The sequence below is a fragment of the Anastrepha obliqua genome, chromosome 3 (genome assembly GCF_027943255.1).
Source record: "Anastrepha obliqua isolate idAnaObli1 chromosome 3, idAnaObli1_1.0, whole genome shotgun sequence".
Taxonomy (NCBI): domain Eukaryota; kingdom Metazoa; phylum Arthropoda; class Insecta; order Diptera; family Tephritidae; genus Anastrepha; species Anastrepha obliqua.
In genome coordinates this window covers 129,648,317-129,673,424 of record NC_072894.1, presented here as the reverse complement: position 1 = coordinate 129,673,424, position 25,108 = coordinate 129,648,317, and the positions used below count along the sequence as shown (strand labels likewise).

The 25,108-nt window shown below is 37.4% G+C and overlaps 6 protein-coding genes, 1 non-coding gene and 1 pseudogene across 13 annotated transcripts; 2 read left to right on the top strand and 6 right to left on the bottom strand.

The window, feature by feature from the left end:
- Positions 1-1,005: 1,005 nt before the first annotated feature.
- LOC129243079 (G patch domain-containing protein 1 homolog) lies at positions 1,006-5,474 on the bottom strand. The gene is made up of 3 exons (XM_054880180.1): positions 5,197-5,474; positions 3,464-5,132; positions 1,006-2,677 (listed from the first exon to the last, which is right to left on the bottom strand). Exons 1-3 carry the CDS (start codon positions 5,252-5,254, stop codon positions 1,096-1,098), a joined length of 3,309 nt encoding a protein of 1,102 aa, XP_054736155.1. The 5' UTR covers positions 5,255-5,474; the 3' UTR covers positions 1,006-1,095.
- A 1,783-nt stretch (positions 5,475-7,257) lies between these two features.
- Positions 7,258-7,441, bottom strand: LOC129243249 (U2 spliceosomal RNA; annotated as a pseudogene).
- A 1,562-nt stretch (positions 7,442-9,003) lies between these two features.
- On the bottom strand, positions 9,004-11,325 carry LOC129242397 (tRNA (uracil-5-)-methyltransferase homolog A). 2 transcript variants are annotated; one of them, XM_054879018.1, is made up of 4 exons: positions 11,005-11,325; positions 10,758-10,925; positions 9,559-10,696; positions 9,004-9,498 (listed from the first exon to the last, which is right to left on the bottom strand). In XM_054879018.1, exons 1-4 carry the CDS (start codon positions 11,224-11,226, stop codon positions 9,185-9,187), a joined length of 1,842 nt encoding a protein of 613 aa, XP_054734993.1. In that variant the 5' UTR covers positions 11,227-11,325; the 3' UTR covers positions 9,004-9,184. The 2 variants fall into 2 exon arrangements, with proteins under 2 accessions (XP_054734993.1, XP_054734994.1); XM_054879019.1 differs by having other exon boundaries at positions 11,035-11,325.
- Positions 11,326-12,700: 1,375 nt separating this feature from the next.
- Positions 12,701-14,665, top strand: LOC129241051 (COP9 signalosome complex subunit 1b). Its single transcript, XM_054877189.1, has 4 exons — positions 12,701-12,839; positions 12,945-13,673; positions 13,749-14,420; positions 14,473-14,665. The coding sequence occupies exons 1-4, from the start codon at positions 12,810-12,812 to the stop codon at positions 14,554-14,556; spliced, it is 1,515 nt and encodes a 504-aa protein (XP_054733164.1). The 5' UTR covers positions 12,701-12,809; the 3' UTR covers positions 14,557-14,665.
- Positions 14,635-16,467, bottom strand: LOC129241052 (corepressor interacting with RBPJ 1). The gene is made up of 2 exons (XM_054877190.1): positions 16,161-16,467; positions 14,635-16,048 (listed from the first exon to the last, which is right to left on the bottom strand). The coding sequence occupies exons 1-2, from the start codon at positions 16,230-16,232 to the stop codon at positions 14,783-14,785; spliced, it is 1,338 nt and encodes a 445-aa protein (XP_054733165.1). The 5' UTR covers positions 16,233-16,467; the 3' UTR covers positions 14,635-14,782.
- Positions 16,468-18,279: 1,812 nt separating this feature from the next.
- On the bottom strand, positions 18,280-19,768 carry LOC129242542 (uncharacterized). Of its 6 annotated transcripts, none has more exons than XM_054879238.1 (4): positions 19,497-19,768; positions 18,832-19,430; positions 18,597-18,776; positions 18,280-18,387 (listed from the first exon to the last, which is right to left on the bottom strand). In XM_054879238.1, exons 1-3 carry the CDS (start codon positions 19,618-19,620, stop codon positions 18,636-18,638), a joined length of 864 nt encoding a protein of 287 aa, XP_054735213.1. In that variant the 5' UTR covers positions 19,621-19,768; the 3' UTR covers positions 18,280-18,387; positions 18,597-18,635. The 6 variants fall into 6 exon arrangements, with proteins under 6 accessions (XP_054735213.1, XP_054735211.1, XP_054735209.1 ...); XM_054879236.1 differs by having other exon boundaries at positions 18,633-18,776; XM_054879234.1 differs by having other exon boundaries at positions 18,597-19,430; positions 19,497-19,766.
- Positions 19,769-22,373: 2,605 nt separating this feature from the next.
- Positions 22,374-22,576, top strand: LOC129243283 (U2 spliceosomal RNA). The gene has a single exon (XR_008582270.1). It is a non-coding gene; the product is annotated as a U2 spliceosomal RNA (small nuclear RNA).
- Positions 22,577-23,181: 605 nt separating this feature from the next.
- Positions 23,182-24,763, bottom strand: LOC129242607 (ketohexokinase-like). The gene has a single exon (XM_054879360.1). The coding sequence runs from the start codon at positions 24,316-24,318 to the stop codon at positions 23,359-23,361; it is 960 nt and encodes a 319-aa protein (XP_054735335.1). The 5' UTR covers positions 24,319-24,763; the 3' UTR covers positions 23,182-23,358.
- Positions 24,764-25,108: the final 345 nt, after the last annotated feature.

The window sequence follows — 25,108 nt, the reverse complement described above, 5'->3', positions numbered from 1 at the left end:
GCGTTCTGGAGCAGTGTAACGTAACATTGTTTATTAACGTGTATTTCGCATGTGTTTACTACACAAATGTCAAAACAGAACTGACATTAGGGGCCAATCGAAAAATTTATAGCATTTTCTGATAGGAGGATTACTTTAGCGCCACCTGTTATATTTTTGATCGTAAGCATTTCAGTAATACAATGTTTGCGTTCTATTAGTGAGAGCTTAACCTTTCGAGACTATTTTCCATAGAGCTCAACACTTTTTCAACACTCTTCTCGAGAAGCCTCACATATCGAGAAAATAAGCGTTGTTTGCGTAAGGTCTTAACAATGTTTACAGAGTTCGAAGTGCTTGAGTGGAAAGATTTTCAAACATTGTCGAGACCTGGGCCCTAAACGAGGTTAGTGTAACAGTTTCTTCTCCCCATCATAGCTGGCTTATATGAAAATGAAGATAGGACTATCGCTCACATTACCGTTGGCTAAAGAAAAGAAATTACATAGAGAAGTCTCACCTTGATCTGTCGTCCTCTTAAGAGAACTCATCGGGACACGTAAAAGTCGAGTCATTTTAGTGCGTAAAACCGAGTGTGGTGCTTATAATAAGGAAATGGGGTTATGAGCGACATATCCGCTAAACGGGGAGCGACTTTCAAGTACGAGAATATGTCAATGAGTGACATTTAGCGCTTTGGTGTAAGGTGCAGTCGCCACTACTGGCATTGTATTTCAGCTGGGTTGGCAACTCATAAACAAACGCAAGGCATTGCTCCACAGGCAATCCACGCCCAAAATGCTGTGATATGCATGGTTTCGAGGAAGTGATTTCCAAAATTGTATGGTGGTGAAACCTTTCGACAGTTTTGTGACATCGACACGAAAGGAATATATGTTTCCTATATTCATGTGCATTGCCGAAAAACTTTTGGAAATTATGTAGATGAAAGAATATACTGAATGAGGTGTCCTAAAGTAAATAAGACTCAAAAACATTTTCATTTTCATGAATATATGAATTTACCTTTATTGCCGTTATTTGAAATAATCCTTTTTGTGTAATGCGATGTCACAATCTCTATATCTATAAATATAATATATTTACATTCGCAACCTAGTATTTATCTTTATTTTTCTTAGTTTTCTTGGACTTCTTCTCCTTCGACTTTTTCTTTGTTTTCTTGTGACTTTTATTCTTTTTACTTTTCTTCTTCATTACTTCTTTTCGACTTTCATTATCTTCATCGGAACTCTTATCGACGCTGCTACTGCTACTACTTCTGGGTAGCGTTTTATTTTTTAATATCTTACGAACTTTCTTCTCCACCCACTCTTCATCTCTGACGTTTTTGGAATTTCTGGTCTGTTGACCCAGAAAACGAAGCATTTTTTCTTCAACAACTTTATTCAACTCGTACACAGGTTCACTAGTGATGGGCGTTTGTATGTGATAGGGCAGTGCTGGACCATAAGCTGCTGATTCCAAGCCTGACGAAGTGCTAGGTACATCGAGAGATCCAGCAGTTGGACCATATGGTCTACCCCCATCAGCCAGTCGATCACCTCTTGTCTTTGCCTTCGGCAATTTTCCTTTATCGATATTTGATGGGGGAGAACTTTCTGCTTTTGTAAAATTCAAAAAAGGAGGATCTCCTACTTTTAGTGATGTTTTCCTGAACACTTCGTCGTCTGATGGATTTGAGGACGCTGTTGAATATGTATTCAACGATATTTTCGAAGAGCTACCCGTTGGCTGTTTAAATTCGATTTTGTGTTCTTTTACAGATTCCGCAGAAGCGGGTATTAATGCAGGCCTCGCATGTCCGATATCTCCGTGGCTAACTTCTAAATCTATGTCACAGCCTACATCAAATGATTCTGTGGAGTTGTGTGCTGTTTTTTCCGCCGTTTTTTGTTCTCCCTTCGTAGATAGCAATGCACTAAAGATGCCACGGGGCGGGGATGTGTTACGCAAAACGTTAACACTATCTCCACTGAGAGACAGCGGCAGCGACTGATTTTCTTTTTTCAGCGGGCAATTGTTGGCATTTGTTTCTTCTTTGCTGGTTACAGTCTCTTCATCACTGCTGTCTTCAAATATAGCTTTGTATAGCTCCAACTTTTCGCTAGGTGGTTTTGAAATAGATTCTTCGGCAAGCTTTTCTAAATCTGTTTTGGCACTTGTACGTCCTACTTTTAAACTGTCAACTTTTTGTAGCCTTGGACTCGCATGCTTGCTTTTCAACTGGTCTTCAACAACTGTAGAAGTAGCTGATAACTCAGAGGAGCTCAGATTACGCGTAGCCATAGTCGAAGCATAGCCTGTGGATACCGAAGTTATTGATTTACCGCTATTAGCTGGTTCACTTTCCGCTTTGCAGCTTGTCTGCTTCAGTATGGGCTGGATCCGAGGTATTTTTACTGGTACGATAACTGGTGTTTTGAAATCAGACTTTTTATGCACACAATCTTCCAAATAATCGAAAACGGAAATCTTTGCCGACGAGGCGGGTCGTTTTTCTTCCTCGATATGACCGCCATACGGTTCAGCTATGTTGTATCGTTTGCATAGTAGGGGATGGGGCTTCCACATTGATCTGGAGCGCTCAACAGTAATTTTTTTCGGTGTGAAACTACAAGTCTGGGATATTTCTAGTGGTTTGTGCTCTGCTTGAATGTTTGCCTCCGAAATGAAACTGAAATTCAAATTAAAACAAGAGGGTTTATATTACTGAATTTAGTTTTAAGTACAACGGTTGAACTAGAAGCTAGTCTAACATTCTGTAACTAGTAGCTAGTCTAACATTCTCTACTACTTTAACTGTCCTATAAACTATTTGTCTCGCTGCAAAAATTTCCACATCTTTCGAAAAGTTTTTTTCTTACAAAAGAGCTCGGGTCCTACTAATGGTGAGGCCGCAGCCTCTCTCACCAATGCATCCACTATTTCGTTCTCAGTTATACCTCTGTGTCCTGCAACCCAAATTCAGTTTCTCGGTACACTCATGGACCAGAGAAGACTTAATCTCACAGAATGATAGAGCCATGAGTGCCCCTGACTCTGAATGGCAATTCACTCATTCCGGAAATTTCTGTCTAAATTTATCTCTGCACATAAAAAGATAGCATACGCTAGGAGGATGCTTGGAAAATGATCCATTGGCACAGAACACTTGGGTCTGAAGACGTATATTCCAGCCACTATGGGTCGTTGAGCCATATGTGTCCAGTGCGGGGTATACTCTTGTTTAACTTATCGCCCAATTCAATTCTGAACTTCTTTCGAAATTAATGACTTTAGTGGAATCATCTCTGGGTAGTTCGATAAGTGGGAGCTTTAGCCTCAGCAATACCATGTTTTTAGATGACATCACTTTTCCTCTGCCGTAGCCTTCTTTGGTAATATTCAACAGGGTACGCTTGGCTGATCGTTGAATAACTACATGAAGCGGTGACTCTAACCTAGAAAATAATATACTAACCGTTCCGACATCAGCCCATCGAGTGGTTTAAAGATTTTGCTCGCCTGTATAAACTCCTTCTTTTCCATTTCTCGATCCCATCCGCTCAAATGCACTGGCTGTATTTTATTCAAAAAACATGTAATTTCTTCTTCGGTGTTCACCTTGGCCAATAGAAATTCCTCGTAACGTCGTTGTTTTTGCTCATCATGAAGAAATGGTTTAAACATGGTTGATGTGGTATCGGACTTTTTTGACTCATCGTAGACTTGCTTCATCACTTCTTTTAAATCATCGCTTCCATCAGGCATGTTGTCGCTAGCGCGCGTAAATCGATTTTTCTGTTCTAGACGCTCCAACATGAGTCTCGCTTTTTCAGGCAAAATTTCAACCCCAACTCCGCGCACTGTCTTATTCTCTTGAAGTGGGTTAAAGTCAATTTTTGGCTGAGTTTGTTTCTGGGCTTGCTCCTGTCGAACGCACGTGCTAGTAGTAGGATTTTCTTCCATTGATTGTGTCTCTCCAAGTAACTCAGACCGTTCATCTGGATTCAATCTGTTTTTCGACAATTCTACTTTTTTGAAATATAATTCAAGTTCTTCAGCTTTTTTCGCATCTATTGGTTGGAAACGGCTTCTTCTTTCCAACCAATTACGTGGTATGAAAGATTCTGGTACTAATGGATTTTCTGGTTTCGTTATTTTTAGTGGAATCTTACTTGCTAGAAATCCTTCAACAATCAGTTGATCCTGTTCATTTATCACTTTCCTTTTCTTAGGCTTATGATCATCTAACGAGAAATCATAGCGGGACATATCGTCTCTAGCATATATATCTTCATCTTCTTCCTCCAACGCACCGACGCCAAATGCTTGCCCTTTAAAGGATATTTTCTTATTATTTTTACCCATCGCCTCCAATGCTGGTTCGAAGAGATTTATGTGTCTATTGCTCGTAGCTGCTGCTGGAGCATTTGAAAGCACGGCATCTCGACTTAAACCTCCCTGGTAATTCACTCCGAAACGATCTTTTTTTGCTATACATACATACGGCTCATAGTCATCTGGAGCAAAGGTTATTTTATCAAGTTCTTCATCAGAACTTTCTTCTTCACCACCTGCATCGTCGGAGTGCCCTAGAGACTCCGAAATTGGCGCTTTCGGTTGATAGCCGTACTGTTTCATTACATACATTTCACGGTGATTTCGGGAGCGTGTCATTTTCTTTTCTTTGAGGGTTTGCCGTGGCCCAATACCTTGACCTGGTCGCCATCCCATGCTTTTCAATATGCGTTCACCTATTTTAATATTGCGCGGTGCAAGTAACTGCTCCAACACCGGTTTACCAGGTATAGATCCACTGGACGGTGCCATTAACTTGCGCTTTTTACTCTCCTCTGGCTCAAATGAAGTATATTCCGATCGAGTTTGTAAGCGCTGTGGAGCAATACCGAATTCTCCACGATCTTCATCGTCCATAAAATCGTCTGGACGCTGCTGTAACCGATTTGCCGCCTTTTCACTGCGCGAACTCTTAAACGTTGCCGGTGTCCAGCCTTCTTGCGAGCCCACCGTATTCCAGTAGCCGGCGCTAAAGCCACCAGTAAAGGCGCCATGGAATCGGCGCTTTCCATTTTCGTCGGTTACAATTTGATCTTCCAATCGTATTGGTTTTTTGGATGGCACAGTATCTAAAAAGACAGTACCGGAAAAAGTAAACAGAACTGATCCACTCTACGTAGTATTACAACTTACCCTCATCAAGTTCAGGCAAAGTTGTGCCAAAACGGTGAAGTCCAGCTTCGTCATACATTCTCTTGTCTGCAACTACGGGCTGTTTAACTCTTCACGAAATTTTAACAGATATCACGTCCCATTTCAATCATAGATAACATTTCAATACGCAAAATATAGTTTATATGAGAGTAATGTAAATATTTTTTGACAGCATTTAGGTGAATGCACTGCTTCTTACTCGTATTCAAAATACATTCACGATTAACACCACCACTTGGAGGGAATGTTGAATAACTTGCCGGTGTTAAGAAAAAAGTTCATATATACTTGTCCTCTCTCTGTTTAAATTTTGAACCGAAAGAGTTTAAGTAAAAGTAAAATTATTTTTGATTCGAAAATATGTATATTAATTAGTCATTTGTCAATTAACTTTTTAATGTTCTATTTTTCTGTAACCAACGCATTCAGGACCGGTTTCTCTATGATTTTAAAATAAATACATATATAAATTTAGATTATTACAGGTTTCACTATCTTTTTTTCAAATACAGCTCTTAACAATCGTATGCGAAAAATTACATCACTTAAATGCTCACCATGATCACGTCCACACGTAAAAGCCGCCTAGAAGTCGATTCTTGTATGACAAATGGTTGAGATTGTCGAGATATCGATGTTGAAGGTTGAGCAGTAATATTTGAAACAGAGGCCCAATTTGTGGTCTGTCAATCCTTTTGCAAACCTCAACGAACACGTTTCTTAAAATTTAGAAATTTTTTCATAAACCTTTGGATTGTCAACTCATTCGGACGATTATTTTCACTAACAAATCACGAATTTTGCGATATGTTGTTCTTAAAGATCGATCATTTTCATAATAAAAATAAATAAATAATTGGCGGGTACACTTCTGTAAGGTGTTTTGGCCGAGCTCCTTCCTCAATTTGTGGTACGTGTTTTGATGTTGTTTTGAAAAATGGTAGGCCCACAAATGTACATATGCCCCTCGAGCGGTTTGTGATTGTTAATGATAATATTTTTCAGTGCATATATACACTCGGAAGTTTAACATTGCTTGCGGAGGGGCAACCGATTTGAGTAAGGAAAAGCTTGCAATAACCCCGCTACCTTAAATCAACCTCCACAGGCAAAGGTTTATAAGGTTGTACTGCAAGTTGGAAATACCTATCACATGACCCAAGAGGGAAATAAAAAAAAATACCAGTCTAACGGTTAGACTTGATAGAAGTGAAACCTTCCGTAAAACAAACTGAGAGAGAATAAGACGAAAGCAGCATTAGGAGCGGGATAATTATGGGTTCATTATAATATTGCTATAAAGTTCATATTTTATTTTCTTCATTTTATCATTATTGATCCTCAATGTTTTCAATTTCAACAAATGATACGAGTGGCTTATGATAGATAAAATATGATACAAATGCTTTGGTTTCGATGTTGTCAAAAAAAATACCCAAACGGACCGAAGAAACAGACTTACAAATTTCTTCCATTTTCGTCTACTTGTATTCATATAAAAATTTATGTCTCTTCCCACCAAAGCTAAATGTATTAGTATATTTTTTCTTGTATTTATTCAAGGCTGAAATCCAAAAAACTGTTTTCAATAAATAATCAGAAATGTCCTACAATGCAAATTTCAAAAAAAAAAAATTTTATTTCTTGTGATTCGAACCAAGAATTTTGGATCGGAAGCTCACATTGCTAGCCGCTCGGCAATCGCGCCATACTGTCGGTGTTGGCCTAAAAGTTATTTAGTTCGTCGCTACGTTTATATGTAATTCGTTTCACTTTTTCCCAAATCACTCCCAACGATTCTAAAGAAGTTTTCACTTCAAAAATTAATGTACGAAATATTTATACCGATTCACTTAAACTGACTTTCAGTATCTAAACCAAAAATAGAAAAGCCAAAAAACTGTTTTCAACAAATAATCAGAAATGTCCTACAATGCAAATTTCAAAAAAAAAAATTCCATTTTCGTCTACATGTATTCATATAAAAATTTATGGCTCTTCCCACCAAAGCTAAATGTATTAGTATATTTTTTCTTGTATTTATTCAAAGCCGAAATCCCGGCGGTACTGCAATACCGGGTCAACCCGTCGCAGAGAAGGAGCAAGCCCCTAAAACACTCCGCCCATTTCCAAAAATCAGTTTAACATTTGTTGTCCTCCGATGGAGGATCTATCAGATGTTAAGCTGATAACCACACTACCTAGTCAATACATTTTAAATAATAAACCTACTAAAACTTTTGAGAATTACACGCTCACAAAAATTATTTATATCAACATATAATATAACGCTTCGTAACTAAATAACTTTTAGGCCAGCGACGACAGCATGGCGCGGTAGCCGAGCGACTAGCAATGTGAGCTTCCGATCCAAAATCCTTGGTTCAAATCACAAGAAAAAATAAAAATTATTTTTATTTATTTCGTCGCTACTTTTATATCAACATATAATATAACGCTTCGTAGCCAAGTTGGTCGCTTTTTTCGTTTCACTTTTCCTCAAATCACTCCCAACGATTCTAAAGAAGTTTTCACTTCAAAAATTGTATTATCTGGCAGTGACGTCACTATCTCGACACCATATTTCCCCCCAAACAATCAATAGTAATCAGAAACAAGTTCACACTAAAATGTTAACAAACTAAAAATCATACCCAAGAGAGAAATATTAAAATAGTGGTGCCACGTAACTTTTTTATGTGTTCCAGAGGTTCATATCCGACAAGGTTTTGATAGAGATCTGGTTCAATTTATGCAGCATAACCTTTTATTTCAGAGATAAATTTCAAGCTTAGTGGAGTTTTTCGCAAAAAATTGGAATGCTGCGATGTTAGGCATAAACTACGTGGGCGGATCAATAAGGCCGTGACTTTTGGTATATTTGACCTCTTTACTGAAAAAGAAATACTGCTCCTGTCAACAGGCATCAACAACATCAGTTGACTCCTGTCAAAATTTGAACGTGCTGCGTCAGTTAGTTTGTGTTTTACAGCTACCTTTATCAGACTACCCAGTAAATCACAGTCGACCACAAACGCAATCGTGTAACAACTTCACAGGACGGTTTGGCGTTGTTTAATTGCAATATGTAGGAGTTTTTGCGCCGTTTTGTAACCGTGGACGAAACATGGATCCATCACCACACACCAGAGACCAAACAACAGTCGAAACAGTGGGTTTCTAAGCGTTAATCGGCTTAATAAGCACACGAAATTCAGTTTTTTCCATTTTCTCCTCAAATTACTGGGTAGTCTGATAAAGGTAGCTGTAAAACACAAACTAACTGACGCAGCACGTTCAAATTTTGACAGGAGTCAACTGACAGATGCCTGTTGACAGGAGCAGTATTTCTTTTTCAGTAAAGAGTTCAGAAATACAAAAAGTCACAGACTTATTGATTCGCCCTCGTATTATGACAAATTGATAAATTTTTAAGTCTTTTGCAACATCTAAAAACTGAAGTTTTACATCAGTGCTGCCAATACCCATAAAAATGGTCCAGACCGATTAAGTAGGAATTGACTGATTAAGTAGGAATACGACGTTATTTGCCCAAATTCAATTGCAAATGGTTGTTCTTGTTCTTACTTATAATGCAATGTTGGGTTAGTCCGATCATTGTGAATATTTTACACCTACCAGTGGTGAACACAAAAAAGCTCCACATCAGCTGAGTTTTGTTTACAAATTTTGGAATGCAAATTATCCCAACCCTACATATTGCAGATCATTTTGTACCATTCTATAATTTCTAATAACTTAGTTAAGTAATAGCCGGCTAACAAATTTAAAGTTATATTTATATAAAATTTATTTATATTCAATTATTATTTATAATTTTTCAGACTATGCAAAACGAAATCGGACTTATTATTTTTGCTGCTAAACAAAAATATTAGTATTTAGCGTATTCACACATTCCTTGGAACAAAAAAATGTTAACTTTTCGTTGATTCAACGTCGACTTTCATTTCACGATATCAGTTTGGTTTGCATCAGGAGTGTCATCGCTATTATCCTTGGTTTTCACATCCTCAGATTTTCCTGGAGCTACCGACTGCGCCTTGCGTTCGAAAAGAATTACCAATTCTGTGTGTGTGGTGTGTGGAAACATATCTACGGCAATGGCTGTTTTCGGGAAGAAGGGATCGCCTTTGTATTGCTTCGACTCAGGCCGGCCCAATTCAATCCAATTTCTTTGGGCATGTACCGGGTTGCAAGATATATATACCAGTCGTTTAATCGCACTTGCTGCGCGTATTGCTGCTATTGATTTATTGTCTAAAATATAAATCAGAATGAATTTTATTTCAAACAGACATTTTGTAATGAAATTCTTACGTAATCCGGCCCGCGGCGGATCCACTACGGCTATCAGGTCTAGCGGCGCACCAGGAGCGTTGCCGTACACAACTTCACGCACCATTGACTGTATGTAGTCATCTGCGTTACCAGCAAAAAATTTACAATTCCCAATCTTGTTAGCTGCCGCATTAAACTCTGCGTCTTTTATTGCTTCTGGTATAATTTCTACTCCTAGGACTTGTTTGCAATGTTTTGAAAAGGCCAGGGCTATTGTGCCAGTGCCGCAGCAAATGTCCAGCACTGTGGAATGCGGTTGGGGTGCAGCTAATTGGATAGCTTTATCGTAAAGGACTTCAGCGCCTTGAGTGTTTATTTGAAAAAATGCTAGTGGACTTATCTTAAAAGAGAGAGAGTGTATGGTGTCGGTGTTATGCGTGCTACCGGAGAGATGCTCGACAGGTGACACCATTTGACCCGCTTGCCTATGTTTTACATCTTGGTAGTATAATGATGTGCATTTAAACCCGTTTTGATTTTCGGTACAAGTCTCGTAATATTCTCTAAGTTTACTCTTCAAGTCTACCACTTCAGTATCGTTTAAATTGGAGGAATAAACTCCAACAACCAACATTATCTCACCCGTATGTGCAGATGTACGCACCATCAACTGTCGTATATGCCCAGAATTGTCCTCAGGATTGAAAGGCAAAAAGTTTGAATTTCTAACAAACTGTTGAAAACTTTGTGCCGCCCACTTTGCCGAATCTGGAATATGAGGTAGGTCTTGTATTTCCGAAACTTCCACCGAACCATCAGCATAGCTTCCCAAACGGAAGCCAACAACTATTTCACCCTGAACATTCTTCCCAACAGTGAATTCATTTTTGTTTCGATATCCATTGATTTGCGGAGCCGCTTTCACACCATCGAATTGAAAATCGTTCAATATTTTCTTAGCTTCTTGATTAATATTGCGTAATTTGTTTGTGAATTTCTTTAGAAGCTCCTGCATTTCAATGCTTTTCTTTTGCAATTGTTCTTCGTAAGGCAAGTTGGCGTAGGGACAGATTGCGTCGGCAGATGTGCGTTGACGCTTTGGCTGCACAGCTCCCTCCTCACGCTGAGCATGCTCATTGCGGCGCTTCTGCAGCGGATCGGCAGATGCTTTCGCAGCCTGATAGATAGTATAAGCTTTATATGAAATCCTAAGTGTTTTAAAATAATTTCATACGTACAGACGCTTGTAAAACTTTGCCTTTCCACTTGTAGCCATTAAGAGTTTCAATTGCACGTTGTTGGTCCTCTTGACTACGAAAACAAACGAAAGCGAATTCTTTTCTCAACGGCGATTTAATCTTAGTCATGTTTAAGTTCAGCTTGGATTTCAATAGCTTCTTGAATTCCTACGTAGTTACATGCAATTATAAGATATACGAAATTGTATTAGATCCGCATTAGTTAAGCCTGTTCATATTTTCTTACGCCAATGCCAAAGTATCCCAAATTCCGTACTTCTATTTTATAAATTTCCGAAGTGAATTCGTTGCGTTTTAAGTAATTGAATTCATCATTAGCTGTTTCATTAGATTCTACGTCCGAGCTTCCTCCAGCTACCGCGGATAATTCATTCACATCGTTTTGTACCTCACTATTTTGGTCTACTTGTTGAATTGTACAGTTTTGTTCACAGTTTTCCGTAGACATTACGCTTATACTCGTAATCAATATTAGTAAATATTAAAATTAATTTGTTAAAACTGTTCTTCGTCTAGCCTATATTCTTTTGAACATGTGGGGCGTACTTCTCCTTCTTTTTAGAAACATTCATTCACAATCATTTTCTTATAAAATGACAGGGTTACACAGCAAAAAATTTTCAATTTTAAAAGATGCGATCAAATATATATTGGGGAAAATACCAGAGGTTATTAAAACCCGTTTAAAAAATTTTAACGGATTATGAACATTAGCGAAGCAACTGGAAAGAATACCGAAAGATTGCGATACTAAAAAAAGCACGAATGCCGTATGACAAGCAGATGTAGCAAAAAAGACGAGCTGTTGCCGAATAGTAAGAGTATATAAATGGGCAAGAAAAAGTGATCGTATTATGAAGCAGAGTCTTCGGAAAGCCGGAAATGAATTAGTGCGTGACTATTAGTTGCATGGATAACGGTTCCAATAAAATTAGGCCACGCATCACTTAGATAGATCGAAAAATTATGACTTCGAGACCGGGCATCGTAAAAAGGAACAACATCCAACAACCATCTCAACGATCTTGTGCTATAGAATGTAAGCATTGTTCCAAAGTTGAGGGATCCGAAGGCATAGTTGGGATAAGATGAATGCAATTGCAAATCGGCCATGGCTAGTCTAATGTGTAAAAAAGAAATCAGTTCAATGATGGTGACATGGAAAAAACGCTAGAGAGAGACCATCAATTGAATATACTTAAAATTATTGATGGAGTTCTGGATCACGTATGGCAAAGCGAAGGCGAAAATTATCCAAAAGCTGATCATAGTTCCTAATTATAAACCCAATTACCAGAAGTGTTTGCCCTACCAAACCAAAAGGCCAAAACTATTGCTGAGATTTTTGTATAGAACTGAGTCACTCGGCTTGGAGTAACTATTTAGTTACTTTCAGAGTACTTTTGAGCCCGTAGTATTTAAATAGATGTGTTGCTTGTTGGGAATTAAGAAAGCATGTACAACACCATTGCACCCGTAATGAAATGAAATGGTTGAAAAAGCTAATTCGGAAGGCTCAAGCTTCTATCCTATCATTCTTGGATATTAGCCATATAAATTTCCACCTTCGGTATCCCTAGATTTAATGATAATTACACGATTATTAAGATAACTTTCGTTACGCAACTCTGTGTTTTCAATTATAGACCAGTTTTGTAAGACAAAGAAGCAAAATAAAACAATCTAAACAAATGAAGAACAACGAATTTCGCATGCATATTTGTATAATAAGCCTTTGAAATTTAAGTAATCACCTTTTTCGGATTTTTGCCAATTGCTTATTCCTGGCTGTCATAACTCACATTATTCACATTACATTGGAAAAAGAAATTTCCCAGCACTTTAAAAGCATCGATATAAAAGAATCGATAATTACGTGGTATCGCAGTTATAAGCATCGAGTAAAAGGAACTTGGTACTTGAGAAAAGGTATCGAGTATTTATTAATATTCGCTAGCATCGTTTCGCCACTACTTATAAACTTGTTTGTATAAGCGTAAAAATTCATAATTTCTTAATACGACTAAGAATATGTCACTGATGCCGGGACCATTGGCGCAGGTAAGTTGTATTAAATGCATCTTCCAAATATCCAAACTACCGTATGTCATTGTTTTTATTGTACATCTTTCATTCATCGTTTTTCACATCGCTCGCTAACAAAAGAATGCTATCGAACCGATGCAAGTGGACGCACCCATCGAAGACAATGACAACAATGAGGAACAGCAGCTGATTGTTGAGAATCCTTCACTTGATCTCGAAGTGTATGCAAATTCGTATACGGGGTTGGCTACGTTATACCGTCTAAAATTTGTGGCCGATGTGTGCCCAACACTTCGTGTCGAGGCTCTAAAGATGGCTATTAAACATGTAATGACAACTTACAATGTTAGCATGTACCAGTCTCTGCACAAAAAATTATCAGAACTAAGTGCTGGTGGCTCTGGTCAAGCTAGCGGAGCTGCTGGCTTACCTGATGTTGCTGCTCAATCGGCTGCGCAAGCTGGTGGGGCTGTCGGTGGTGTAGATGGGTTAGACTTGCCAACTTTCGATAGCACTTGGGTTGAAACAAAGACCAAACAAGCTGCATTCAATTTGGAAAAATTAGACTCGGATTTAAAAAATTATAAATCAAATTCGATCAAGGAGAGCATTCGACGTGGCCATGATGACTTGGGCGATCACTATTTGACCTGTGGGGATCTCACCAATGCGCTAAAATGCTATTCGCGTGCACGCGACTATTGCACAAGCGGCAAACATGTGATCAATATGTGTCTGAACGTGATTAAAGTGTCGTTGTACTTACAGAACTGGGCGCATGTGCTTAGCTATGTCAACAAAGCAGAGAGCACACCTGATTTCATGGAGGGTCCAAAAGAAGCCAACTTGGTATGTAATCCTTACAAAATATACTTACGTATATATATATATGTACATATACTATTTTGGAAATAATTCTTGCAGTCCGTTGCAACGCGTCTTAAGTGCGCTGCAGGCCTTGCCGAATTGCAGACAAGAAAATACAAATCAGCAGCCAAGAAATTTTTGCAAGCCAGCTTCGATCACTGCGAGTTTCCAGAGATGCTCTCTCAAAACAATATTGCTACTTATGGTGGACTTTGTGCACTAGCCACTTTTGATCGCCAAGAGCTGCAAAGAAATGTAATATCGTCGAGCTCGTTCAAGTTGTTTCTCGAATTAGAGCCACAACTGCGTGATATAATTTTTAAATTCTACGAATCGAAATACGCGTCCTGCCTGAAGTTACTCGATGATATTCGCGATAATTTGTTGCTAGATATGTACATAGCACCACACGTTAACACACTCTACACAAAGATACGAAATCGCGCGCTAATTCAATACTTTAGTCCTTATTTATCGGCCGATATGCGTAAAATGGCTACCGCTTTTAACCGCAGTGTGCCCGCTTTGGAAAACGAGGTTATGCAACTTATTTTAGATGGCCAAATACAGGCGCGTATTGATTCCCAAAACAAAATACTGTGCGCCAAAGAAGCTGATCAGCGTAACAGCACTTTTGAGCGTGCCATTAGTATGAGTAGGGAATATCAAAGGCGTTTGCGTATGTCCATTTTGCGTGTAGCAATGCTTAGCAGCCACATTCAAGTCAAGGTATGTCGCTTTTATTCAAATATTCTTGCATATTTAATATATCGTTTTATAGAATGTTCCACGCGACTCTGGCAATCATGGTACGGATTTCTGTGTGACTCCTGGATCGAGCACTACCGCCGCCGTTAGAAACTGAATTATTTGCTACGTTTCAGATGACTAAATTTGAACTCAACTAACACATTATTATAATTAATATTTCATTCATTAAAAATTCTGAATATACGGTTCTTATTTTATTTCAATCGTTCATAGATATATAATTTTTATAAGAGTGATTTCGAATGTAAAATTTGTAGTCTGATCCTGTTACATTTTACAAATTTGACTCTGGATCACCCATATGATTATACGGACATCTGCTAACGGTTACGTTCTCGACGCCGATCCCTGGATCTGCTTCGGTTTTGACGATCACCTTTTGCATGGTTATGACGACTTTCCTCCGAAGAACTGCGATGGCCTCTACGAATCTCCCTTGGGTGATTTAAATCCTTGCGTTCTCTTGAACGACTCCTTACCTTTCGGTCGCATCGGCTAGAGCTACTATGTTTACTTTCGTTGCGTCCACGGTCTTTATCTCCATCGCGTGAATGGCTGCGCCGGCTCCGCTGCACGTCCCTTGGGCTACTATTTCTATCATATTTACTTGAATGATGTCTGTTCTTTAATGATTCTTTTGGCAATACATCATCGCTCTCTGATTCTGAATTGGAGGAATCGGTGGAAGACTGTGAGTCGTCGCTCGACACTTCGTGTCGCCCCTTTCTTTTATCCTCTTTTGATTTCTTCTTTGCTGCCTTATGTTTTCCTTTTTTGGAGCTGTGATCATCTTCACTTTCATCTGTGTAATTTCCGCTGCTACTGCTTGACTTCTTTGAACGATTTTTCCTCGATTTCTTTTCTTTTTTATTTTTCTGCGTCTTACTTTTCTTCAATTTACGTTTTTCCTTTTTCTTCTTCAATTTCTCAATTTTTTCTAATTTCTTTAGCAATTCAAGTTTTTGTTCCTTGCTCAGCGATTTTAGAAAAGCTAGTTCACCTTTTCCTTCTCGCTTTTCACCTTTCACCTCATTATCTTCATCATCACTAGGCACCAATCTGTGTTGGTGATTCATTTGTTTGATATTCTGAAGCTCCATGGCGGATCGTTTCATAACCAACCCATCTTCCTTCATCTGCTCTTCAAGCACATTCTTTGCCATCATTTCGTTTGCTTCAGCCTCAGAGTGCAGTTTTCGAGCTTCACTCATGGAAATGCTGTACATGCTGCACTCTTTATCGGTATTGATGTGGCCCCACTTGTGGCATTTAATGCAACGTACATTTCGAACCTGGATACCAAAAGGCTGATCGCGAATTTCCGTGTCCCCTTTACAGTAAGATTCGCGGGGCGCATTAAATTTCCGTTGCCACTCAAATTTGTATTCTGGCTCAGTGGTGTCTTTTTCGCGTTCCTTACGTACGCCTGGAGGAGGCTCGTACATGAAGTTTACACTTAGTTTGTCTTTGCTGTCTTTACTTAGCATCGCTTTGTTTTCGTGCAAATTTTGTTCCTTTTCGTACTGGGTTCGTAGCTCCTCCTGCTTCTTCTTGTAGGCCTCTGCTTGCTGCTCGGCCATCCATACCTGCGCAAATTTGTAAACATTTTTAAATTAATATGTAAGTTAATATTAACTTACAAAACAGTCTACTATATACTTTAAAGTAAGAAGATAATTGTGAAATAATTTTACTTACTCTTTTCAGATTGTCTCTAGATGCAGGGTGGAAGAACTTCTTACACATGTAGTTGTTGAAACCTTTACCCATTTCGCCGTTTTTATACTTGAGTTATAAAGAAGAGAAACAAAATCTTTCACAAATGTCTTGTGTATTACGTTAAATATCTTTTTTTTTTGGAGGGGTTTAGGTTGCTTCAGTATTTCTGAGGAAAGATTGAAGATTTATTTGGCCAGCTTAAGAGCTAAAACGCCAACTCCAAGATATGTTTTCTTTTATTTCCAGTTATAGTTTGACTTGTGTCATCTGTTTTATAGGTTTACTTGGAAGTTAGTGATGGTATTGTAATGTGTTTTGTTGGTTTTTCGATAGAATTCGATTATTGCTGAGTTGTTATTTATAGGTGGGTACTTGTTTCTGAGTACTTGGCCCCTATTATGAGTTACATTCGATCTTCGATATTCGCTGGTTGTCGAAGATCGAAAATCGAATGTCAATTTGGTATTATGAGCGGTGCAACGCTATCGAAATTTTCGTTGTTTACCGAATTTAGAGTCGAATGCAATTTTGCTTTCGATCGTGTAGCGTATTGTGGGTAAACTTGTTAAAGTGTAAGTTGTTTGCGATTATTTATGGTTTTATAGTAACCAAATAATAAATATATACTAATTTTGTTAATTTTATGCAGGTCGAAAGTCGTGAGTACCAAACAACAATTAGAAAGGCGAATCCACAATTCGCAAAAGGGATTTGCACCAAAGTTCAAGCAGCAAAAAAATGGGAGGAATTCACAACGGAGCTGAATTGCTTGGGACCACCAGTGAGAACGGCAGCAAAATGGATTAAGCTTAATAATGGTTTTTTTTTTGTGATGTTTATAGAAATACATTTTTATTTTCCCTTGGCAGGTATGGGCTGAAATACGTAGAGGAACTGAAATACTTTTTTTCGAATGACGAATAATTGAATAAAGAAAATTTATAACAAAAATAAAACAGAAACTGTGGCGTAAGGGTTTCTATTTAATACTTTTTAGATTTTTCTATAATATTCTAAGAATTTCATTTCTTATGCTGTATTTGCAATAAAAATGTGCTTTTCTTTGTTGCAGATCAGCCTCTATACTACTAAATTGTATCCATCTTTGGCAAATACAATTTTCCAGGACATCTATTATTTCCGATAGCACAACAGACACAGTGGATTGAGCAAGTCCTAGCATACCTTCATTACCAATACTCAATTAGTACGATCCCTGAGCATAAAATCGCAGAACTGTGGCTAGCTTTAAAATATTTGGAATGGATTTGGCTCGGGTGCACTGCTGCAACTAGTTTTCTGTACTGGACAGTAGGTTCATAAACGCCTCTTTAGATGATCTAAAGTTCTTTAAAAATCTGTAAGGAAATTTCTGTAATATTAAGTACGTCAACACTTTTTGAAAATTCTAAATTTACTCAGTGGAAGCCATTTCTAGGGGGTTGGATGCGCTCCTCAACTGTTTTCTACTTCTAGCTAGTTCTGCTAATCTTTCATCGTCCGATAAATCGTCGAACCACAATCCCGTTGTACTCATTTTCACAAAAAATACTTTTTTTTAACTTTTAAAAATGTTGTTAGCAAAAAATTTCAATACAATCGGTTTTTCTTTTATTTTGATTTGCTGTATCAGCTGAGAAAAAATTATCTATTGTAAATGCGTCGAGCGATCGAAATTCACAATAGTCCTATTCTTCAACGAATGAGCACCATAATACCAAATGAAAATTCGTTCGATCAGCACTTTCGACTACAGTCGAAGATCGAATGTTGCTCATAATAAGGGCCTAAATAATTCGATCCACTATTTTTCTGATAATGATAATTACCAAATAATTATAAATTAAAATATTATTATACATTAATGATACTTTGTCTAATTTGAAAAGAACTCTTTTAATTACATATATGTACATATATTTCCCACAATAATTTACAATAAAAAAAAAATCATCAAAAATATAACACGTATTACAATAAATTTGTTTAATAAGACTATGAATTTCAAGTTCTCGCCGTGAAGCCGAGATTTTCCGCAGACAATATTTCCTCTTGGTCAATTCAGGTATCGAGGCTGCTTTTCAACCTCAGCTAAAAATTAAATACGTTTTATGCGATAATAACAGAACGCATAGAAATAAAAAATGCAGCAGGAGATTATCTATTATTCAATATTCCATATTATTTGAATTTGTCAAAACGCATCCTGCAAATATTGAGATGTGAGAAGGGACAGGAATTCTAAATATCCCAATAACAAAACTCGAGTTTACAAGTACCAACACAGTAGACATACTAATATATTTTTATAATAAATTTTTATAGGTAAAGTGAGAGTTGTTTGTGGTATGTGCCTGTATGCTTGTGAAGTGTAATGGCACGATAATTTTTCGGTTGATGTGGTAGAGTATGTACCTAGTGGTTGGCGTTTGCCGCTCTGCCGGTTTCTACCTTTCATCGTTTGTAATTCTTCGGTGGACACAACAATAGGCACAGTATTTGCCACTTTCGTCGCTGTCTCAGACGAGGTCGGCTTTTGTATAGCATATTTTTGCATTTCCAAATATTTTTGCCAGATTTGCGTGATGGTGCCACCTTCTTGGTTAAAGTCTTGAAATTGCAACTTTACATTGCCGTCATTCACATATACCTGACGTGTTAGTTGAAAGTGATGATATTGTATGAGCACGTTACGAAAATTGAGCACTTCTTCAGCTTCAACACTGTCTTCAATTGTGTCACCTTTGCCATGGACAGTCCCAATGCTACCGCAGACAGCACCTCCGACATCTATGCTACCCACTGCACTGCTGCTTCTACCACAGACACAGGCTTGCGTCATATCGTTGGAGAGTGCTTTCTTTTCATTAATGGTTTCTTTCTGACTAATGCCGTTGGTATGCATTTTGTTGGCGCTTGTTGGCTTATCAGCATTGACAAGTCGTTTTTCTCCCAGCATAAAATTGGTCTTCTCCAGTTGGTTCACTTTTTGTTCCAAGTAATCGATCTGCATTGTGAGACGTATATGTTGCAGGCGATATTCCTCAATAGTCGTTGGCTCCACATCTTTACTGCTGAAGAGTTTTGCGTGCTTGATGCGGGCGTGCACCTGTTGTGCGACATAACTTTCAGCGACCGAGGTCACCTTTGCCAAGGCATAGATACATGCAAACACGGCCAGGAAATTCAAATAAATGTCATAATTCTCCAAGCAACCCTTGGACTTCAGATTTTCTTCGAATGCTTTATCTAAGCGATAAAATTGAAAAATCGTTATGCTAATAATTAATTCATTCTAAGCTGCGAGCGACTCACCCATTTGGATCTCAACAGTCATTTGCTCTTCTCGTTGCAGTTCGATTTGTTTGAAATAACAGAGAATTATCCACGTCGTAACCGCCAGCGATATTAAAAATAGAAAATTAATTGAGGAAAACATTTTGACGTTTTTGGAATTTTGATCATAAATAAAAAAGAACAATTCCAGTACAAAAAAAAAAAAAAATTTGATTGAGTCCCAATTTTTTCACACAAATTTTTTGTGCTTTAATATGTATCTGAATGAAAATCCGAATCTTTAAAGGAAATTTCTGAAGCCAAAATCGAAGTAAAATGCAAGATATCAACAAATGGTGAGAAATGCTAAGTGCTTAGGGCGACAAGTAGCTTGGTCGTTCCCACGACAGGCGCTTCTATGTTACCAGAACAATCCAAATTTACAAACATGCATACATCCGTCAGGATTGCTTCTGGCCAGCAATCTTCAATAATCTATATGAAATGTTTTATGCTGTTACAAAAACCACAGGTGTCTTGATGTTTTTCTACAAATGAATGGCCTAGCAGTATTATACCGCCTGAGCAACGACTGATTAGACGTGTGTGTGAATACCAAAGACGATACATTTATCAGGTTGGTCAATAACTACGGTATAAAACCAAATTGTAAGAGGAACTTCGACTGCCGCATCACAGGGAAAATCTGGGCTGGAATTTAGAATAATGTATATTGAGCAATTTTTGGCAAACTATTATGTCTTTATTAATGAAACTTGGTGGAGATGTTAGTGAGGTGTTAAGGAACACTCTTTATAACTCCAAATTATTCGGGAAATAATAATTTCATAATTATTTGCATTCAAAATGCCCTTTGGAACTTCATTATAATTTGCCACATAACACTATATATTTTTTAACACTTCACTAAAATTCACCAAATATACACTCACACGCGTGTTTATACTGATTTTTATCCTTATATTCGAACTATTTTTATTAAAATAAAATGCAACTGCATTTGTCCATACAGACACTTTCCAATTTTAAACGCGAATAAGAAGAAGATTGGAATGACAACAGTATGGTGTTGCCGGATGCCTGCAAATGAAACAAAAATATGAACCAAAATATGAACAAAAATTAAGTATTTAAGTTTAGTGTTAATGATGGGGATGGAGGTTATTGTCACTAAAATTCACCAAATATACACTCACACGCGTGTTTATACTGATTTTTATCCTTATATTCGAACTATTTTTATTAAAATAAAATGCAACTGCATTTGTCCATACAGACACTTTCCAATTTTAAACGCGAATAAGAAGAAGATTGGAATGACAACAGTATGGTGTTGCCGGATGCCTGCAAATGAAACAAAAATATGAACCAAAATATGAACAAAAATTAAGTTTTTAAGTTTAGTGTTAATGATGGGGATGGAGGTTATTGTCACTAAAATTCACCAAATATACACTCACACGCGTGTTTATACTGATTTTTATCCTTATATTCGAACTATTTTTATTAAAATAAAATGCAAATGCATTTGTCCATACAGACACTTTCCAATTTTAAACGCGAATAAGAAGAAGATTGGAATGACAACAGTATGGTGTTGCCGGATGCCTGCAAATGAAACAAAAATATGAACCAAAATATGAACAAAAATTAAGTATTTAAGTTTAGTGTTAATGATGGGGATGGAGGTTATTGTGCCTCCTTACTACATACACGCATATGATTTTTTAATTTTGGATTCAATGGTTTTAACACGGAAAGGAGTTCTACGCGAAAATACTGTGGATTGTGTAGCCGGAGTTGGACTGATGAGGGTTATTTTTAAGGCGTTCTACGCCAAAATACTGTGTTAATTTAATTTAATTACTTTATTATTTTATGTGATACGCTTAATATCATTGTTTTTAAGTTTAAATGAGTTGTATTGTTTTATTTTCAAAAATATGTCTCAATTTTAAATTACAGCAAAAAATACTGCAGTTTTACAATGAACGTTCCACTGAACATCCCTGCATACGAACTTCGTTTTTATTTCAGGTGTATGGCAACACCAACTTTTCGCTAAATTAGATAACTTTAACATTAAATTACTTTACAACTATAAGCCTCCGGCAGGTTCGGTTTTCAGTTTTAAGATGGGGATACACCCCTCTATACCCCCCTTTTAACCTTTTTTTTCAAAGCGATATACATTATACTAAAGTTTTCCCAAAATCTATATGATCATTTCAGATGTATTCATACACTCGTCCAATCAGTCACTGCTCAGATGACAACGAAGTTGACAAACTGCTGCCAAGGCCATGGTTACGTCAGACTATCAGCTGATTCTTTCAAATTCGCCGAAAGCCGGTTAACGGTCTGATGAAAATAAATGACGGTTAACGGTCTAAATGAAAATTTGTAATTATTAATATTTTTTAAAATATGCATAATATATTTTGATAGTAGGCATAAGGTATTAATTAAGTTAAATATTTAAATATATTATGTTAATGTTACGATACGTTTTAAACGTTATACTGTATATGCATGTGCATATAAAATGTCTCCTGAGGTGAATTTTTGAAGTGAAAACTTCTTTAGAATCGTTGGGAGTGATTTGGGAAAAAGTGAAACGAAAAAAGCGACCAACTTGGCTACGAAGCGTTATATTATATGTTGATATAAATGTAGCGACGAACTAAATAAATAAAAATAACTTTTATTTTTTCTTGTGATTCGAACCAAGGATTTTGGATCGGAAGCTCACATTGCTAGTCGCTCGGCTACCGCTTCATGCTGTAGGTGCTGGCCTAAAAGTTATTTAGTTACGAAGCGTTATATTATATGTTGATATAAATAATTTTTGTGAGCGTGTAGTTCTCAAAAGGTTTATTAGAAAATGCATTGAAAATGTATTGAGTTTGTTGGTTTTGTATGGTTATCTTATCAGCGTAACATCTGATAGATCCTCTATCGGAGGACAACAAATGTTAAACTGATTTTTGGAAATGGGCGGATTTTTGGAAATGGGCGGAGTGTTTTAAGGGCTTGGTCCACCTCTGCCACGGGTTGGCCCGGTATTGCAGTACCGCCGGGATTTTGGCCTTGAATAAATACAAGAAGAAATGTACTAATACATTTAGCTTTGGTGGGAAGAGACATAAATTTTATATGAATACAAGTAGACGAAAATGGAAGAAATTTGTAAGTCTGTTTCTTCGGTCCGTTTGGGTATTTTTTTTGACAACATCGAAACCAAAGCATTTGTATCATATTTTAGCTATCATAAGCCACTCGTATCATTTGTTGAAATTGAAAACATTGAGGATGAATAATAATAAAATGAAGAAAATAAAATATGAACTTTATAGCAATATTATAATGAACCTATAATTATCCCGCCCCTAATGCTGCTTTCGTCTCATTCTCTCTCAGTTTGTCTTACGGAAGGTTTCACTTCTATCCCGTCTAACAGTTAGACTGGTATTTTTTAATCATAGTTGTGTATTTTTTCCCCATCATAGTTGTGTATCGTATTGCAATAGACACATCCATAGAAGCTGATACCAGTAGAACAGCTGGTTTGTTTTTTTCTTCCGATCACCTTGTATAGATTCGCCTTTTGCAGTGCAGTAGCATTTACATTCTACAAATGCAGGTATGTAGGTACGAAAGTGTTTTATAAAAAAAAAAAATCGGTAGCAAATTGAAAATTATATACAAATAATCATAGGCAGATTAAATTTAACTAAAGAACATACTTATATTTATATATTTCTTTAAATTAGTAAGTTGAAAGTAACAAAAATATGTGCCAGACGATTAAATAATTTCACGTAGCCCATCTGGGTAACAATTGAAGGTAACTTAACATACAAAACAATTTCAAACCTTTTTATTTTGAATTTTCTCGCTGATCCTGCCAAAAGTTCTTTATGTTATCGTAGCCACGGTGTCCCAGTTTGTAACCCGCGACGGAGTGCCCGATCTGTACAGCCTCTGGCAAACTTTTATTGAGCACTTGCAACGCATGTATAACTCCAGCGCAGAAAGTATCACCAGCACCCAACGAGTCTACTATCTGAGGTACTTTTTTTGAAGGTACGAAACAGTAATTGCCCTGCGCATCCACACAACCCGCACCCTCAGCGCCCCAGGGGCATATAATTGCTGGTTTAGAATTATTCAATTCTGCCTGGGGTTTGAATTTGTCATATAAACCCATTACTGCCTCTTCTGGCTGGTTCCAACCCAAGTGAGTTGCCAAGTCTTTGCCTAGAAAGACAATGTCAGCTGACTCACCCAAAATAAGTATTTCGTCCTTAATTTTTTCCAGATCGACTGATATTCTAATTTGATTTTTAGTGTTTTTCATCTCTTTATTATAGTTGCGAATATCCTTTATGAATTGCAAAACAGACTCAGGATTGCGACCTTCGAGATGAACCCAGCCATAGTTGCTCAATTTCAGTTGTGCAAGATGCTTATATTCCAACGGTGGAAATTCGGGATTGGAATGAATGATTGTGCGCGAACCAGTCTCATTGTTGAGTATGACCGATGAGAAGGGTGGATCCTTTTCAGTTTTTGGACAATTTTCAATAGCTATTCCATGCTTGTGACAATCTTCGCAAAGGAAACCAAAGGCCGGCGAAGCGCTTAGCATACCCAAAAATTCGACATGAGCGCCGCCTAATTGCCGCAGTACACTGCAGTTGTTGGAAGCATTGCCACCACGCTGCCAATAGCCAGTTACACAACGTTTATCGGTATCTTCGACAGGGTAATGATCCACGACGTGTATGACATCTAGCACGCACATACCGACGCAGACTATGCGGCGCTGCTGATCCATTTTGCTAACGACAGCCAATTATTGTTGCACGCGTAATTTTGCTTTGATTGTAAGATTAAATTCTCTTTTTTGCGGGTTTGTTTCGGTTAATTTATTTTATTTTTCACTGCTTACTGCGCTCTGCATTTGCGAAGCGTAGTTTTTTAATTTATATATTGACTTGAACTATTTATTTGGCTTCACATTGATATCTGAACAATTGAATTACTGCCTTGCTACCTTTATTAGCAAAATCAAATCTTATCAGAGAAGTATTTGCTCGCGTTGATACATACTTTAAAACAGCTGTTTTCGATTGTATTCACAGCTTTGAACTAACTACAGCTCACCGAGTGATTGCTGCTTTCCTCATTCATAATTCTACCTATCTCAACACTCTCTTTGATTGCTTTTAGCAGTCGTGCTCCGAAGCACTTCAAGTTGTTTGGAGATGTGGTCACTGAGAGCGGCCTACATCGCCATGAGAGATCTCTATTGAGATTAACAACTTAACATTTTTTAATACATATGTACATAAATGATTATGGACATTATTTACAATGTATAATTGTATTTAACTCTCTTTATTTGTATTTGAAATACCTGGATTGGATTTTCATTCAAGTTCAGCAGTAAACCTTTCACATTTAAAAATTCAATACCTTTTATATTATGGTACATAAAGTGCCGTTATTGCTTGACTGGCAGAAGCCGAACTCCGATTTCCGTTTCCCACCAATAAGAAAAATTTTTCATTCAGTTGCCCCTGTGGGTCACACCATATTCACCACATGATAGTTGCCCCACAAAT

Excerpts from the sequence above, each read along its gene's own strand:
- LOC129243079 (XM_054880180.1), bottom strand. The coding sequence starts at position 5,254 with ATGTATGACGAAGCTGGACTTCACCGTTTTGGCACAACTTTGCCTGAA. Across the intron at positions 5,133-5,196 it reads TTTGCCTGAACTTGATGAGG|ATACTGTGCCATCCAAAAAA; the intron begins GTAAGTTGTAAT and ends CTGTCTTTTTAG. Across the intron at positions 2,678-3,463 it reads GATGGGCTGATGTCGGAACG|TTTCATTTCGGAGGCAAACA; the intron begins GTTAGTATATTA and ends TTTGAATTTCAG.
- LOC129242397 (XM_054879018.1), bottom strand. The coding sequence starts at position 11,226 with ATGTCTACGGAAAACTGTGAACAAAACTGTACAATTCAACAAGTAGAC. Across the intron at positions 10,926-11,004 it reads TGGGATACTTTGGCATTGGC|GAATTCAAGAAGCTATTGAA; the intron begins GTAAGAAAATAT and ends GTAACTACGTAG. Across the intron at positions 9,499-9,558 it reads TCCGCCGCGGGCCGGATTAC|ACAATAAATCAATAGCAGCA; the intron begins GTAAGAATTTCA and ends TTTATATTTTAG.
- LOC129241051 (XM_054877189.1), top strand. The coding sequence starts at position 12,810 with ATGTCACTGATGCCGGGACCATTGGCGCAG. Across the intron at positions 12,840-12,944 it reads TGCCGGGACCATTGGCGCAG|AATGCTATCGAACCGATGCA; the intron begins GTAAGTTGTATT and ends CGCTAACAAAAG. Across the intron at positions 14,421-14,472 it reads GCAGCCACATTCAAGTCAAG|AATGTTCCACGCGACTCTGG; the intron begins GTATGTCGCTTT and ends ATCGTTTTATAG.
- LOC129241052 (XM_054877190.1), bottom strand. The coding sequence starts at position 16,232 with ATGGGTAAAGGTTTCAACAACTACATGTGTAAGAAGTTCTTCCACCCT. Across the intron at positions 16,049-16,160 it reads CTAGAGACAATCTGAAAAGA|GTATGGATGGCCGAGCAGCA; the intron begins GTAAGTAAAATT and ends AAATTTGCGCAG.
- LOC129242542 (XM_054879233.1), bottom strand. The coding sequence starts at position 19,620 with ATGTTTTCCTCAATTAATTTTCTATTTTTAATATCGCTGGCGGTTACG. Across the intron at positions 19,431-19,496 it reads GACTGTTGAGATCCAAATGG|ATAAAGCATTCGAAGAAAAT; the intron begins GTGAGTCGCTCG and ends TTTATCGCTTAG.
- LOC129242607 (XM_054879360.1), bottom strand. The coding sequence starts at position 24,318 with ATGGATCAGCAGCGCCGCATAGTCTGCGTCGGTATGTGCGTGCTAGAT.